The sequence below is a fragment of the Macaca thibetana genome, chromosome 2 (genome assembly GCF_024542745.1).
Source record: "Macaca thibetana thibetana isolate TM-01 chromosome 2, ASM2454274v1, whole genome shotgun sequence".
Classification (NCBI taxonomy): Eukaryota; Metazoa; Chordata; class Mammalia; order Primates; family Cercopithecidae; genus Macaca; species Macaca thibetana.
Genome location: NC_065579.1, coordinates 145,273,365 through 145,287,458, shown reverse-complemented (window position 1 = coordinate 145,287,458; position 14,094 = coordinate 145,273,365). Strand labels below are relative to the sequence as shown.

At 43.0% G+C, this 14,094-nt stretch overlaps 1 protein-coding gene across 9 annotated transcripts in view; it reads left to right on the top strand.

The window, feature by feature from the left end:
• Positions 1–14,094, top strand: part of IFT122 (intraflagellar transport 122) — a 97,479-nt gene that overhangs the window by 32,919 nt on the left and 50,466 nt on the right. For 3 of the 9 annotated variants that reach the window (XM_050781584.1, XM_050781585.1, XM_050781587.1), the window contains exons 4-9: positions 2,049–2,127; positions 5,203–5,279; positions 7,523–7,589; positions 8,590–8,736; positions 10,485–10,661; positions 12,934–13,009. In XM_050781584.1, the coding sequence (XP_050637541.1) occupies positions 2,049–2,127; positions 5,203–5,279; positions 7,523–7,589; positions 8,590–8,736; positions 10,485–10,661; positions 12,934–13,009 (623 nt within the window). Of the gene's footprint in view, positions 1–466; positions 603–2,048; positions 2,128–5,202; positions 5,280–7,522; positions 7,590–8,589; positions 8,737–10,484; positions 10,662–12,933; positions 13,010–14,094 lie in introns of those variants that run through there. The other 6 variants (XM_050781589.1, XM_050781588.1, XM_050781592.1 and 3 more) reach the window with 4 other exon arrangements.

Below are 14,094 nucleotides of genomic sequence, written 5' to 3'. Positions count from 1 at the left end.
ATTGCTTGAACCTGAGAGGCGGAGGTTGCAGTGAGCCGAGATTATGCCACTACTCTCTGGCCTGGGTGACAGAGCTAGACTCCGTCTCAAAAAGGGCCGGGGGTGGTGACTCATGCCTGTAATCCCAGCACTTTGGGAGGCAGATCACCTGAGGTCAGGAGTTCAAGACCAGCCTGCCCAACATGGAGAAACCCCATCTCTACAAAAAATACAAAAAATTAACCGGGTGTGGTGGTGGGCGCCTGTAGTCCCAGCTACTTGGGAGACTGATGCAGGAGAATCCCTTGAATCTGGGAGTCGGAGGTTGTGGTGAGCTGAGATCGTGCCACTGCACTCCAGCCTGGGCAACAGAGTGAGACTTGGTCTCAAAAAAAATAAATAAATAAAAAAATAAAGGTTCTTTACAGATACTATCTTAGTTGAGTCCCACAAAAAGACTGAGGAAGATACTATTTCTGTGTTTCAGATGAAGGCATTGAGGCTCAGAGGACAGTGACTTGCCCAAGGTCACCTTCCACTTGCCCTGTGAATAAAGTCTGAAAGTCCTTAAGGTGTACAGAATGTGGCTCATGCTTACCTCTCATTCCTCATCTTTCACCAGAGTAGGTGAAGACCCCGTTGTTTGCTGCCATGATACCATGATCCTCTCCCAAATACTTATAAATGTGTAACAGTATAATTAATAACAAATTACTTATTATATGTTGCCTCTCTCCAGTCTGTTCCTTCATAAAGCCCAAGTAGTATGAAAATGCAAATTTGATCTACCACTCTTTGCTTAAAACCTTTCTTTGGCTTCGCATTGCGTTAGGATAAAGAGCAAGGCCTCTAATGTGTCCCTGAGTTCCCAAGAGATCCTTCCACAACCCACCTCACCCTTCCCTCAGTTCCATGATGACTCCACTCATTCCCTCAGACATGCCAGGCTTTTCCTGCTTCGGGGCCTTTGCACATCTGTTCCATCCATGTGGATGGGTCTTTCTCCTCTCTACATCTGGCTAAGCTCTGCTCATCCTTTAGGTCTCCACTGAAGGATCTCATCCTTAGAGAAACCTTCCCTCATCTAAATTAGGTCCCCCAGGAGATGTCGACCAAAGGGTAGTTTCAGTCAGACAAAAGGAGTACATTTTTGAGATCTGTTGCACAGCATGGTGACCATAGTTAATAATAGCCTATTTTTCAAAACTGGTACAAGAATAGATTTTTTTTTTGAGATGGAGTCTCGCTCTATTGCCCAGGCTGAAGTGCAGTGGTGAGATCTCGGCTCACTGCACGCTCCACCTCCTGGGTTCATGCCATTCTCCCGCCTCAGCCTTCCGAGTAGCTGGGACTACAGTCACCTGCCACCAGGCCTGGCTAATTTTGTTTTTATATTTTTACCGAACGGGATTTCACCGTGTTAGCCAGGATGGTCTCCATCTCCTTACTTCGTGATCCACCTGCCTTGGCCCCCCAAAGTGCTGGGATTACAGGCATGAGCCACCGCGCCCGGCCAGGAATAGATTTTAAATGTTCTCACTATAAAAAAAAAGCATCTGCAGTGATGGATATGTTAATTAGCTTAATCATTCTTCAATGTGTATGTACATAAAATATCACATTGTACTTCATAAGTAGATATTATTTGTCAAAAATAAAAATTTAAGTAAAAGAGTAAATCAAGTTCCCTAGTTATTCTCTTTCATAGGATCTGTGTCTTACCACGTTGTATTTTTGTTAGATTAATTTGATGCCTACTTCTTACACTAGACTAAACTTTATAAAGTAGGGATCATGTGTGTTTTAATCATTACTTGATCCCTAGCATAGAACATGACAACTATATAGTAGTAGACCCGCAATACATCTCTGTTTACTCAGTGTCAGACAAAGCAGGTTTGGAACCCAAATATTCTGACTCCAAGGTCCTGCCTCCCAGTACTGATAAGAAGTAGTAAAGAAGCTAACACTTATTAGGTACCTTAAAGAACTAGTTTTCTAAAGAATTCTCTCTGGGAAATACTGGTTTAAGATAAATGTAAGACTTTCCATTTTAAAAACACTTTTAGGCAAGCGCTTTGCTTCTGGATCAGCTGACAAAAGCGTTATTATCTGGACATCAAAACTGGAAGGCATTCTGAAGTACACGTAAGTAACCATTTAGGTGTACAGTATTATGAGTTTGATGCTTATTGAATAATTGCAGCAAAAGCCTCTTAGAGGCTACATCTTAGAAAAGATGTAGGAGAAAACTTTTTTCTCTTAAATTGAACTTGAAATTAAGTTGTGGGTGTGTGTGGTTGGTATAGGAAGATTGAGTAGTGAATAAGTTAATGAATATTTCTTGGCCACTTACTGGCATGGTCAGCACTGGGCCAGGTGCTTTCATGAAGCTCATCTCAGTTCATCTGACATTGTAGACTTTATCCCACCCCCAACCTGTCATCTTCCAGTGGCCCTATCTCAGAGAATGGCCTTATATCCACCCAGTGTCAAATGTCAGAAACTTGGGGTCAGTGTGCTCCAGGCCTCCTCTCACTATTGGAGATCTGCTGTGTTCTTCCCCTGTTCCTCTACTAGTTAGTCCCTACTTATCCTGCAAATCTCAGACTCAAATGTCACTTTCTTTGTAAGGACTTTCCTGCCTCTCTAGGCTGGGACAGATCTCTTTTGAGGCATTTCTCACAATCGCAGTTTTAGATTTATTCTGGTGACTGATTAGTATTGCTCATCAGCCTGTAAGTTCCATAAGAGCAGATACTGCATCTGTTTTTTTTTCTCACTCTTGTGTCCCTGATACGATGCCTAGCCCATACTTGGTACTCACCAATTTTTCTTTCTTTCTTTCTTTCTTTCTTTCTTTCTTTCTTTCTTTCTTTCTTTCTTTCTTTCTTTCTTTCTTCTTTCTTCCTTCCTTCCTTCCTTTCTTTCTTTCTTTCTTTCTTTCTTTCTTTCTTTCTTTCTTTCTTTCTTTCTTTCTTTCTTTCTTTCTTTCTCTTTCTTTCCTTCCTTCCTTCTTTCCTTCCTTTCTTTTCTTTCTCTCTCTCTCTCTTTCTTTCCCTCCCTCCCTCTCTCTCTCTTTCTTTTTTCTTTCTTTCTCTTTCCTTCTTTCCTTCTTTCTTTCCTTCCTTCCTTCCTTCCTAAGTTCCATAAGAGCAGATACTGCATCTTTTTTTTTCTCACTCTTGTGTCCCTGATACAATGCCTAGCCCATCCATAATTGGCACTCACCAATTCTTTCTCTTTCTTTCTTTCTTTCTTTCTTTCTTTCTTTCTTTCTTTCTTTCTTTCTTTCTTTCTTTCTTTCTTTCTCTTTCTTTCTTTCTCTCTTTCTTTCTTTCTTTCTCTCTCTCTCTCTCTCTTTCTCTTTCCCTTCCTTCCTTCCTCCCTTCCTCCCTTCCTCCCTTCCTCCGTTCCTCCCTCCCTTCCTCCCTCCTTCCTTCTTTCCTCCCCCCTTCCTTCTTTCCTCCCCTTCCCTTCCCTTCTTGATTGGCTCTTGCTCTGTCTCCCAGGCTACAGCACAGTGGTACCTAGCTCACTGCAACTACAACCTCCCAGGCTCAAATAATCCTCTTACTTCAGCTTCCCAAATAGCTGGAACTGCAGGTGTACACCACTACACCTGGCCAATTTTTAAATTTTTTTTTCTTGGTAGAGGCAGGGTTTCACTTTGTTGCCCATACTGGTCTTGAACTCCTTGGCTCATTCTGTCCTCTAACTACTGGGATTACAGGTATGAGCCACTGCACCTGGCCTCTTTTCAATTGTGGTAAAATATACATGACATAAAATTTATCATATTAACTACTTTTTAAGTTTACAGTTTAATGTTAAATACATTTACATTGTTGTGCAACCAATCTCCCAAACTCTTTTATCCTGCTAAACTAAAATTCTATATCCTTCAAATTACCTGCTCACCCTTCTCTCCTACCCCCTGCCCCTGAAAACCACCATTCTACTTTCTTTCTCTCTGAGTTTGACTGCTTTACATACCTCATATAAGTAGAGTCATACAATATTTGTTCTTTTGTGGCTGGGTTATTTCTTTTTTTTTTTTTTTTTTTTTTTTTTTTTGAGACGGAGTCTCGCTCTGTTGCCCAGGCTGGAGTGCAGTGGCCGAATATCAGCTCACTGCAAGCTCCACCTCCTGGGTTTAAGCCATTCTCCTGCCTCAGCCTCCCGAGTAGCTGGGACTATAGGCGCCTGCCACCTCGCCCGGCTATTTTTTTGTATTTTTTAGTAGAGACGGGGTTTCATCGTGTTAGCCAGGATGGTCTCGATCTCCTGACCTCGTGATCCTCCCGTCTCGGCCTCCCAAAGTGCTGGGATTACAGGCTTGAGCCACCGCGCCCGGCCATGGCTGGGTTATTTCATTTCACGTAATGTCCTCAAGGCTAATCTGTGTTGTAGCATGTGTCAGAATTTACTTCCTTTTTTTTCTTTATTATTATTATTTTTTGTGAAGATGAGGTCTCACTATGACTCCTGAGCTCAAACAATCCTCCCTCGGGTGCCCAAACTGCTGGGATTACAGGTGTGAGCCACTGGGCTCAGCTTCCTTCCTTTTTAAGTCTGAATATTATTCCTTTGTATATATAGACCACATTTTCTTTATCCATTCATCTGTTGATGGACACTTGTGTTGCTTCCACTTCTTAGCTATTATGAATAATGCTGCTATGAACATGGGTGTACAAATCAACAAATAATTTTTGAATAAATGAATGAATGAATGAGTGATGTTGTAAGTAAAGTATTACCCACAAGTGAAGGAATAAAACTGGGGCTGAGATGCCATGCATGGTACATGATTTGCTCAGTTTTCATTGTTGTTGAAGGATCTCTCATGTTTCCAGATCTTGGTCTGTAATGTTTTCATTGCACCTCCATCTTACATTTCTGGGCCTCCGCAAAACAGTAAGAGTAACAACCACAAATAAAGCACCTAAAGGCCAAGGTGGAAGGATTGCTTATGGCCAAGCGTTCAAAACCAACCTGGCCAAAAGCGAGTCCCCATCTCTATAAAAAAGAAAACAGTAGGTGAGAAGAATTAATTATTTTGGAGTAGGAGAATTAATTTCTGTGCTTTTTGTTGGTCACTTGCAGAAGTGCAAGTGGTCTGTAGTCAGAGGCTGTGGGCTCATTATTTAAATCTTCAGTTGTAGCCACTGAAATGTTTGTGGTTTGCTGCATAGTAATCTACAGTTGTTTACTTCCCAGGCACAATGATGCTATACAGTGTGTCTCCTACAATCCTATTACTCATCAACTGGCATCTTGTTCCTCCAGTGACTTTGGTAGGTTCTGCTTCCTGATCTCCTGTCCTGAAATAACTGAAAATCTGGGCTAAAAATGCTGAAATGCATTCAGAATATGGTGATTTTATCCTGAGAGAGTTAATACTACTTCTCTGCCTTCAATGGCTGAGGGGAGGCTGACAGTTATTCTTTAAATCGTGTAGAAACCAAGATAGTGAATGGTGACCTTTACTCTGGTAAGACATCAGAGACTACAGGAAGGGCCCCAGCAAAGGAAATGGTAAGAAGATTGGGAGGGCACAGGCATAACTTGATGTTGCTGCCTCTGGGAAGCTTTCCCTTGGTGTTACTGCCTCTAGGAAGCCTTCCCTGACTCACCGTGGCAAGGACAGTGCAGTTGTCCTCACCTTTGTATTGACCCACATCTGTGTGTATGTGAAATTCTTCACTGTTGCAGTTGTACTTCTTGCACAGTTTGTCATCATTACTTGTTGGGGCGGCTGTAGCTGTCCTCCCTGAGGGGCTGAACACCTTGAGGAGTTCATCCTGGCCATGGTCCCGTGCCAGCGTTACAGCACTGGTGTAGTACTGGCACAAAAGAGGTATCAGTAAAATGTCTATGGAGGGAAGAAGGGAGTGAAATTGGGCAGAGGCTTATAGGTTATTTCCATTAATGGTTAATTCTGTTTTCAGCTCTATCAGTCTGTGTTCCTTGCTAGTGGATACAATGGAGTCACTAGATGAGGAGTCAGAGGCCTAATCCCTCTCAGTGTTTCAGTTCCCTTATCTAAAAGGAGCATGCTACTCACTGTCTCACTGATACGGTTCTGGTTCTGAGGTTCAAAAGAGAGAATGGAATTGAAAGCCAATTGTATAAATACATGGAGAAAGGCCTATCATTTGTTTAACGTATTTTATAGCATTTTCTTCATGTGAAGCACTGGTCTGTATGCTTATACTGGAAGATTAAAAAGACAAAATAGAATCCCTACCCTCAAGGAACTTATGGTCTTAGGGGAAGGTGGGATTTTAAAAAATACAATATTAAAGTTGAATGCTTGCAGTGTGCTAGGCACTGTTCTGAGGATTAGAAATGAATTTTTATTTGAGCTTTATGACAGCCCCTGAGGTGTCAGGTATTATTCCCACCCTACTGATGAAAAAGAGGTAAAGGTCCCTTAGCTAGTAGGTAGAGGAACCAGGGCTTGGACCTTAGACCAGGTGATTACATAGAAAGCCTGCCCTGCTAAGCACTGCTGAAGGACGCCCAAGAAGAAGGAGGTTCCTCCAGCTGGGAGCTCCAGGCAGGCTTGGTGGAACACAGATAACATGTGCACAAGTCAGAATGTTTGGAGAAGCGTTTTGGACCAGGGAAAAGGCAAAAAATAACTTGTTTGGTGTTGCACTTGGCTATATATTTGTGCCCTGGAGTTACCTTCTTGATTGTACTTCGCAACTTGGCAAATAGAATAATTTGCTTATGTTATCTAGACATACACTTGTTGCTATGAGGCACTGAGCCAGGGCATCTGGGACAGGGAGGAGCAAGCCTTAGGTGACCAGTATGCCATGGAAGAGGCACAGCTCAGATAAGGTCTATGTGTTGTGATTGAGACCTATGAAAGAAAACTAGATTTTCAGAAAGCAGCATTGTTATTTTAAATGCTAGGTTATATTCTAGTTGCAATGTCAGAGTTATGAACAGTGAAATTGTCATTTCTTTGAGAGTCAGATCCCTGAAAAGTTGGCTGGCACTTTACCAATCTATCTTATTTTTCTTCTGAAAGAATTATAGATTCATAGTAAGTTACAAAGATGGTATCAAGAAGTCTACGTACTTTTCATCCAGTTTCCCCTAGTGGATCCATCTTATGTAACTATTATACAATATCAAGGCTAGGAAACTGAGACTGGCACAAAGTGTGTATATTATATAGTTCTGTTGTTTTATCACATGTGTAGATTACCACCAGTGCAACACAGAGCTAAGCCATCACCATGAAGTTACCACTTACTGTCATATCTACTCACCTTACCTCCAGTTATTTCCAAACCCTGGTAACCACAAATCCGTTCTCCATTTCTATAATGTTGTCATTCAAGAATGTTATAGAAATAGAATCATACAGTAAGTATATGACCTTTTGAGATTGTGTTTTTTCATTCAGCATAAAGTCCTGGAGATCCATCTAAGTTGTTGTATGTTTCAATTATTTGTTCCTTTTTATTGCTGGGTAGTATTCCAACCAATCCATCTTCTTTTATATTATTATGCATTGAAGGGTTGTGGTCTCCTGAACAGAAGTCTGTCTCCAAACACAAATCAAGCAGCAAGATCATCTGCTGCAGGTAAGTGCAGCTCTGACAATAAGATTTATGTTCCTTCATCTTCCACACAGACTTTCAAAATCCAATTATTTCATGCAGCGGAGAAGGTCTTGTGTTAAGTAGTTGGTTTAGGCCCCTGTATTTCCTTTTTTCTTCTTTTTTGGTCTCCTCAATGGGAAAGACCTATGCCTTTGATCATGAAGCAAAAGAGAACTACAAGTTGCCTTCATGCAGTTACCTAGCAACAAGCCTCAACACCCAGCTATACTGAGTGGAGGCTTGTAGAAAATGTGAGGCTGTCATTGTCCAGGCAGCATCTGTGGGGAAGAAAGCTTTCCCTCCCACACTTTGATGCTAGACCTGGATTAGAATCCAGAATCTGTCATTGACAGGCCATGTGACCTCAAGAAAGTTATTAAATCTTTCTGAGCTGGAGCTTTATATTCCTCATCTGACAAATAGGGATAAAAATACTGACTTGACGGGATTGTCGTGAAATGTACGCAAACTTATGAGTGTAAAGCATGCAGGACAGCACCTGGTGTACAGCAGACACTCTAAATGGTAGCTGTTCAGCTTCTAGGAGTATATCCCTTCCGTTCAGCATCTGAGCACCTTCTACAAAGCAAGCACTGTCCTAGGGATTGGAAGACACTAAGTCTGTTCTTAAGGTGCTCTTTAAGTGGGAGGGGATTGAGATGGAGAGTGAGAAGTGGTGGCTGGCCCAGAGATGTAGGCACAAGGTAAGGGCTGTCATAGAGGTGTGTACACAGGGCTGGGGGAGCTCAGAAAAAGGTACCAAATAGTGCCTTCACTTCTCACTGTTGATTACAGAACTAAATAGCATTTTAAGTTTGATCCTCTGACTTTATGTCAGGACTGGCAATAATGAAACCATATCCATCCCAGCTGTTGCTGCCTCTTCAGACTTTTATTTCAAACCAAGGCATCATCCTCACTAGTTTTACCTTCTGTGGGATGCTTCCTCTATCCCCATGCCTTTTGTTGGTTGTGTGCACAGCTGGACAAATGATGGTCAGTACCTGGCGCTGGGGATGTTCAATGGGATCATCAGCATACGGAACAAAAATGGCGAGGAGAAAGTGAAGATCGAGCGGCCAGGGGGCTCCCTTTCGCCAATATGGTCCATCTGCTGGAACCCTTCAAGGTACTCTTTAAATTGTCCTCCTTCTAGAACAAACACCATCATGAAGAAGGGCTTTCTGCCTTCCTGAGGTCTCCCTAGATTCAAAGGCTTCTCACCTCACTTGAATAGTCTGTTTTAGAACCTGCTCCATTTGTATGGATTTTTTTTTTTTAACGGTCCTGCTACCTAAGAATGTATGGAATTTTTTAAGAGCCTGCTGAAAAGTTCAGTTTTGGAATGCATCCTGGAGATTTTAGCAAAGCAGATGAGCTATTTAGGCCAGGCCAAAGTGTGTGTGTGGCATGTGTGCACACATGTGCATGCACACATATGTGTATGTGCACATGTACATGAGTATGGTGTGTGTGTGGTGTGTGAGTGATGCAGGAGGACCGTTTCCTTATGAATCAATAGTGGAGCTCTCTGCTGTGGCTTCATTTTTGCCTTTCCTTTTTTAGTTCTTCCCTCCAAGTTTGGGCAGAATATGTGCCCACCTGTTAATAAATAGCTTTTTCATGAGCCTTTTTGTTGCCTTTGCCAGAAAGTCAAAATTAAGTCTGCAGACATCCCTAAAGCCTAGAGATACACGAGCAGTTGGCACCTACCTTCTCAAATTTTGTACACACTTTCCTTTCTATGTCCATGTGACTTTGACAGTAAACTAATTATATGCTTTTTTTTTTTTTTTTTTTTTTTTTTTTTGAGATGGAGTCTCACTCTGTTGCCCAGGCTGGAGTGCAATGGTGCAATCTCAGCTCACTGCAATCTCCACCTCCTGGGTTCATGCAACTCTCCTGTCTCAGCCTCCTGAGTAGCTGGGATTACAGGTGCCCGCCACCACACCTGGCTAATTTTTTGTATTTTTAGTAGAGATGGGTTTCACCATGTTGGCCAGGCTGGTCTTGAACTCCTGACCTCAGGTTGTCCACACACCTCAGTCTCCCAAAGTGCTGGGATTACAGGTGTGAGCCATTGCACCTGACCCTATATGCTCTTTATATATCCTATGATACTATTAAACCATCAGTATCCTTTATGGAGTCCTCTGAAGGTAAATTAAAGGTCCTACTTGTTTACCAGCTCAATGTCACTTTACAGATGGTTGCCTACTTGATTTAGAAGGTTGTTTGGAAGGTTATTATGCTTCTTCCTGAATAATTTTGTCTGGCCCATGCTGTACCATGCATGTGTAATGCTATCAAAGGCCATTAGCCCACCCCAGAGTTCCTGCTGTTTGATTTGTGGCTGCAGAGGACTTTGTGGCTCTAGGCTACCATTTTTAATTCATGAGAAGCAGGATGTCCTATATAACTGGTGGCTGTCTTCCTCCAGGTAGGGTTCAGGGGCTCCTTTTATTTTTTATTTTTATTATCTTTTTTTTTTTTTTTTTTTTTTTCTGAGACAGGGTCTCACTCTGTCACCCAGGCTGGAGTGCAGTGGTGTGATCTTGGCTCACTGCAACCTCCGCCTCCCAGGTTCAAGCAATCCTTTCGCCTCAGCCTCCTGAGTAGCTGGGATCACAGGCACATGCCACCATACCTGTCTAATTTTTTGTATTTTTGGTAGAGACAGGGTTTCACCATGTTGGTCAGGCTGGTCTTGAACTCCTGATCTCAGGTGATTCACTTGCCTCGGTCTCCCGAAGTGCTGGAATTACAGGCATTGAGTCACCGCACCCGGCCCCCAGGGGCTCCTTGACAGGATTTTAAATTATAGTTTTAGTGTAGTTCTAGGCAATGTAATTTTGAACAACTACTTACTGTCTACAGCCGATGGGAGAGTTTCTGGATGAACAGAGAGAATGAGGATGCCGAGGATGTCATTGTCAACAGATATTTTCAGGAAATCCCTTCCACTCTGAAGTCAGCAGTGTACAGTAGTCAGGGTAGTGAGGCAGAGGAGGAAGAACCAGAGGAAGAAGACGACAGTCCCAGGGACGACAACTTGTGAGTGTGTCCCAATGAGTGGGAACCCTCCTGGTAAGGGCCCAGGCCCCACACAGACTTGCCAGGACAGATGTTAAGCTCCTTGGCCAAGGGAGTACAGGGACTGGGGGGAACTGTGGGTGAAAGCTCCTTCAAAAAAAGGAGACACACCCTTAAAAATTGTGTGTGGGTTATAAAGTGATCCTGTGAGAAACTATAGGAAATACTGAAAAGACTAAAGGAGAAAGTTCAGCTTTTCTGATAAAACCCCATCACCTGAGGAAATCACTGTTAGCAATCTAGTGTATTTCTCCTCAGTCTTTTAGTGTGTTCATATAATTAAGTTATATTCTGCTTTTTTTCACTTAACATTATAGTGTGACCCCTTTCCAGTAACATTATAAATCCTTCAAAGAACATGATTTTTAATTGCTGAAGCGTGTGCCCTTTTGTGGATGCCCCATCATTAGACACTTCCTCTATTACTGAACACGTTTCTTAGCCTGTTCCCACACTATCCCTTACCTTACCTTGCATTTTCTAGGATGCATGTCAGTGAGGAAGCCCTTACCTTAGCCACAGTCCTCACACTCAAATCCTGGCTGTCCAGTCATTCTTTCTTCTCTTCAGTCGAGATTGCCTGTAGGGAAAACATGGGCAGGCCAGAGTGGGGAAAGCTGGGGTAGCCAGGATATCACAGTTGGGCACTAGCTTGGGACTTTCCGAACTGTTTTCCATGGTACCTGAGTTTCCTTGGAAGAATCCCACCCTGAGGTCATGGGGGCTAGGAAGTGGGGACGGTAAAGGAGGAAGGTATGGCTTTGGGTCCCCATTTCAGTGCTTTTGATTGTTTCAACATGAGTTTTTGTTTCGTAAAGAATCCTACTGCCCTAGAAGGAAAAAGGGGGTTGAAAATCACTAATCCACCTCACAGGGACTGAGCCCAGCCCAGAGCCATATGTGGCCTCCCCAAGAGGGCTCACTGGTGGGCTGGGCTCCTGGATTGTTTGTACTTTGGACTTCAGTGCCAGTTCACACAAAGATCATCTGCAGGCTCCCTCATTAACGTCCCTCTTGGCCTTTGTCTCTTTTCCCTTAGTTTTGAGTTAGTGCCTATGACATTTGCCACTCTTGACTGGGTTTTACAAACAAGGCCTTAGCTTGTCTGCCTACATATCCAGTGGTGCTACCAGGTGACCACAAGACACTGGGATCAGAAAAGCTGGAATTAATAAACAAAGAGGCAACATTAGGTGGATTAAGACCCAGCCTCAAAGGCTAGGAATGCTTTTGGTTTTTTTCTTTTTTTTTTGAGTCAGTCTGGCCCTGTCACCTAGGCTGTAGTGCAGTGGCACGATCTCGGCTCACTGCAACCTCTGCCTCCCGGGTTCTAAGTGATTCTTGTGCCTTAGCCTCTGGACTAGCTGGGATTACAGGCACGTGACACCACACCCGACTAATTTTGTATTTTCAGTAAAGATAGGGTTTCCCCATGTTGGCCAGGCTGGTCTCGAACTCCTGACCTCGGGTGATCCACCCGCTTCAACCTCCCAAAGTGCTGGGATTACAAGCGTGAGCCACCACGTGCTGCCACTTTTCTCTTGAACTAGATTCCCAGGTAGCTTGCTCCCTAGCCTCAGGCAAGGGAGTTTCTCCTATGTGCTGGTCCTACAGTCCCAGCCCCATGGTACTGATCCCCATAGGTTATCAGTTTCAAAGACAAGTTGCATGTTTTCAGAGAGCCCATTGCTCTTTTTTGAAAATTAGAGTCAGTCAGAAACCATTTCACTTGTGCAAGGACCCCCACCTGCAGGAGAACTTATTTTTAGATGTTAATTTTCTTTCTTCAGGAAAAGCAAGCAAGTTTTCCTTCTATTAAAAAATGCGTTTGTATTGAAAGAGATGTTTCTCTGCCATCTCCCCACATTTTCCAGTATGTAAGAGAAAAGCAGTCTCAATATTGGAGCCTTGTCTGTCTTAGTGTTGCTCCCCAGTAAGCTCTGAAATGAGAGGTTTATATTCTTCAGCTGTAGCAGTGTCCCCAGCACCATAAGCTCATAGCAGAGGACTCAGTGAAACAGCAGATCCCAGGAAGGCTAAACCTCACCTCTGCTTCATCCCATAAGACTGATGGATGGGTTGGGCCAAATTACAACTTTTGGCCTCAGTAAAGCTGTACAACATTTGGCAACCTGAGGCCAGGGCTCTCTTGTTCCTGTTGTTTAAGCCCTTAGAGCTATACTCATCAGCAGGCTGTGGCCCTTCATAACGTCTTTTATCTTCTGTTGATTAGAGAGGAACGTAATGACATCCTGGCTGTGGCTGACTGGGGACAGAAAATTTCCTTCTACCAACTGAGTGGAAAACAGGTATGTAATCCAATTGCAAATCCAATTGCAGTCATGCCTGTTATATTTTCATTTTCTGAGATTCTGTTACTATTCATTATACATTATCATTGTTAGTTCCTGCTTATTGAGTGTTTGCTGTGATACCAGGTACTGTGCTCACTGCTTTGCATGTTTTATCCTATTTTATTCTTATAAAACCCAATGAAGTGGGTACTACTTTCCTTATCAACTTTTTAGGAATGAGTAAACCAGAGCTCAGAGCAGTGAAATTATATGTCCAAGATTTCATACGGCTAGTAAATGGTGGAGCCTAGGAGTTAAACCCAGATTGGTTTGACTTTAAAATCTAGCTCTTAGTTTTGACCTTACTTTTCTCTATTTGCTTTCATTCATTCAACTAACGTTTATGAGTACCCACTTAGGATAGCCCTTTCACAGAGGAGCTGCTGACATAGAGCGGGGAAAGTGATAGTCTCTACCTGCAAGAGCTCACAGGCTGGCGGAGACACACTTGATAGCAAAGAGCCCCTGTGTGATGCAGTGTGTGACATAATAGAAAGCTATATAGATGGCTTTTAGGGATACAAAAGAGGGTAACATCACTACTTGGTAGAGATGGGAAGTCTTGTTAGAAGTTATCTTTGAGCAGGCCATCTTTGAGTTAGGCTGAGGATATTGGGAATGGTGTTTCAGGCAGAAAAAAAATAGCATGTATCAGGGCAGGAAGGAATGAAAATATATGACATTTCAGAGAATGATGAGTTGTACAGGGTGACTGCATCTCAGATTTTGTGACCTGAAGACAGAGCTTAAGAGAAACATGGGGACATGATTTTTCTTTTTTTTTTTTTGAGACAGTCTCACTCTGTGGCCCAGGCTGGAGTGCAGTGGCACCATCTTGGCTCACTGCAAGCTCCAACTCCCAGGTTCACACTATTCTCCTGCCTCAGCCTCCTGAGTTGCTGGGACTATAGGTGCCCACCACCACGCCCGGCTAATTTTTTTTTGTTTGTTTTTGTATTTTTAGTAGAGACGGGTTTTCACTGTGTTAGCCAGGATGGTCTCCATCTCTTGACCTCGTGATCCCTCCGCCTTGGCCTCCC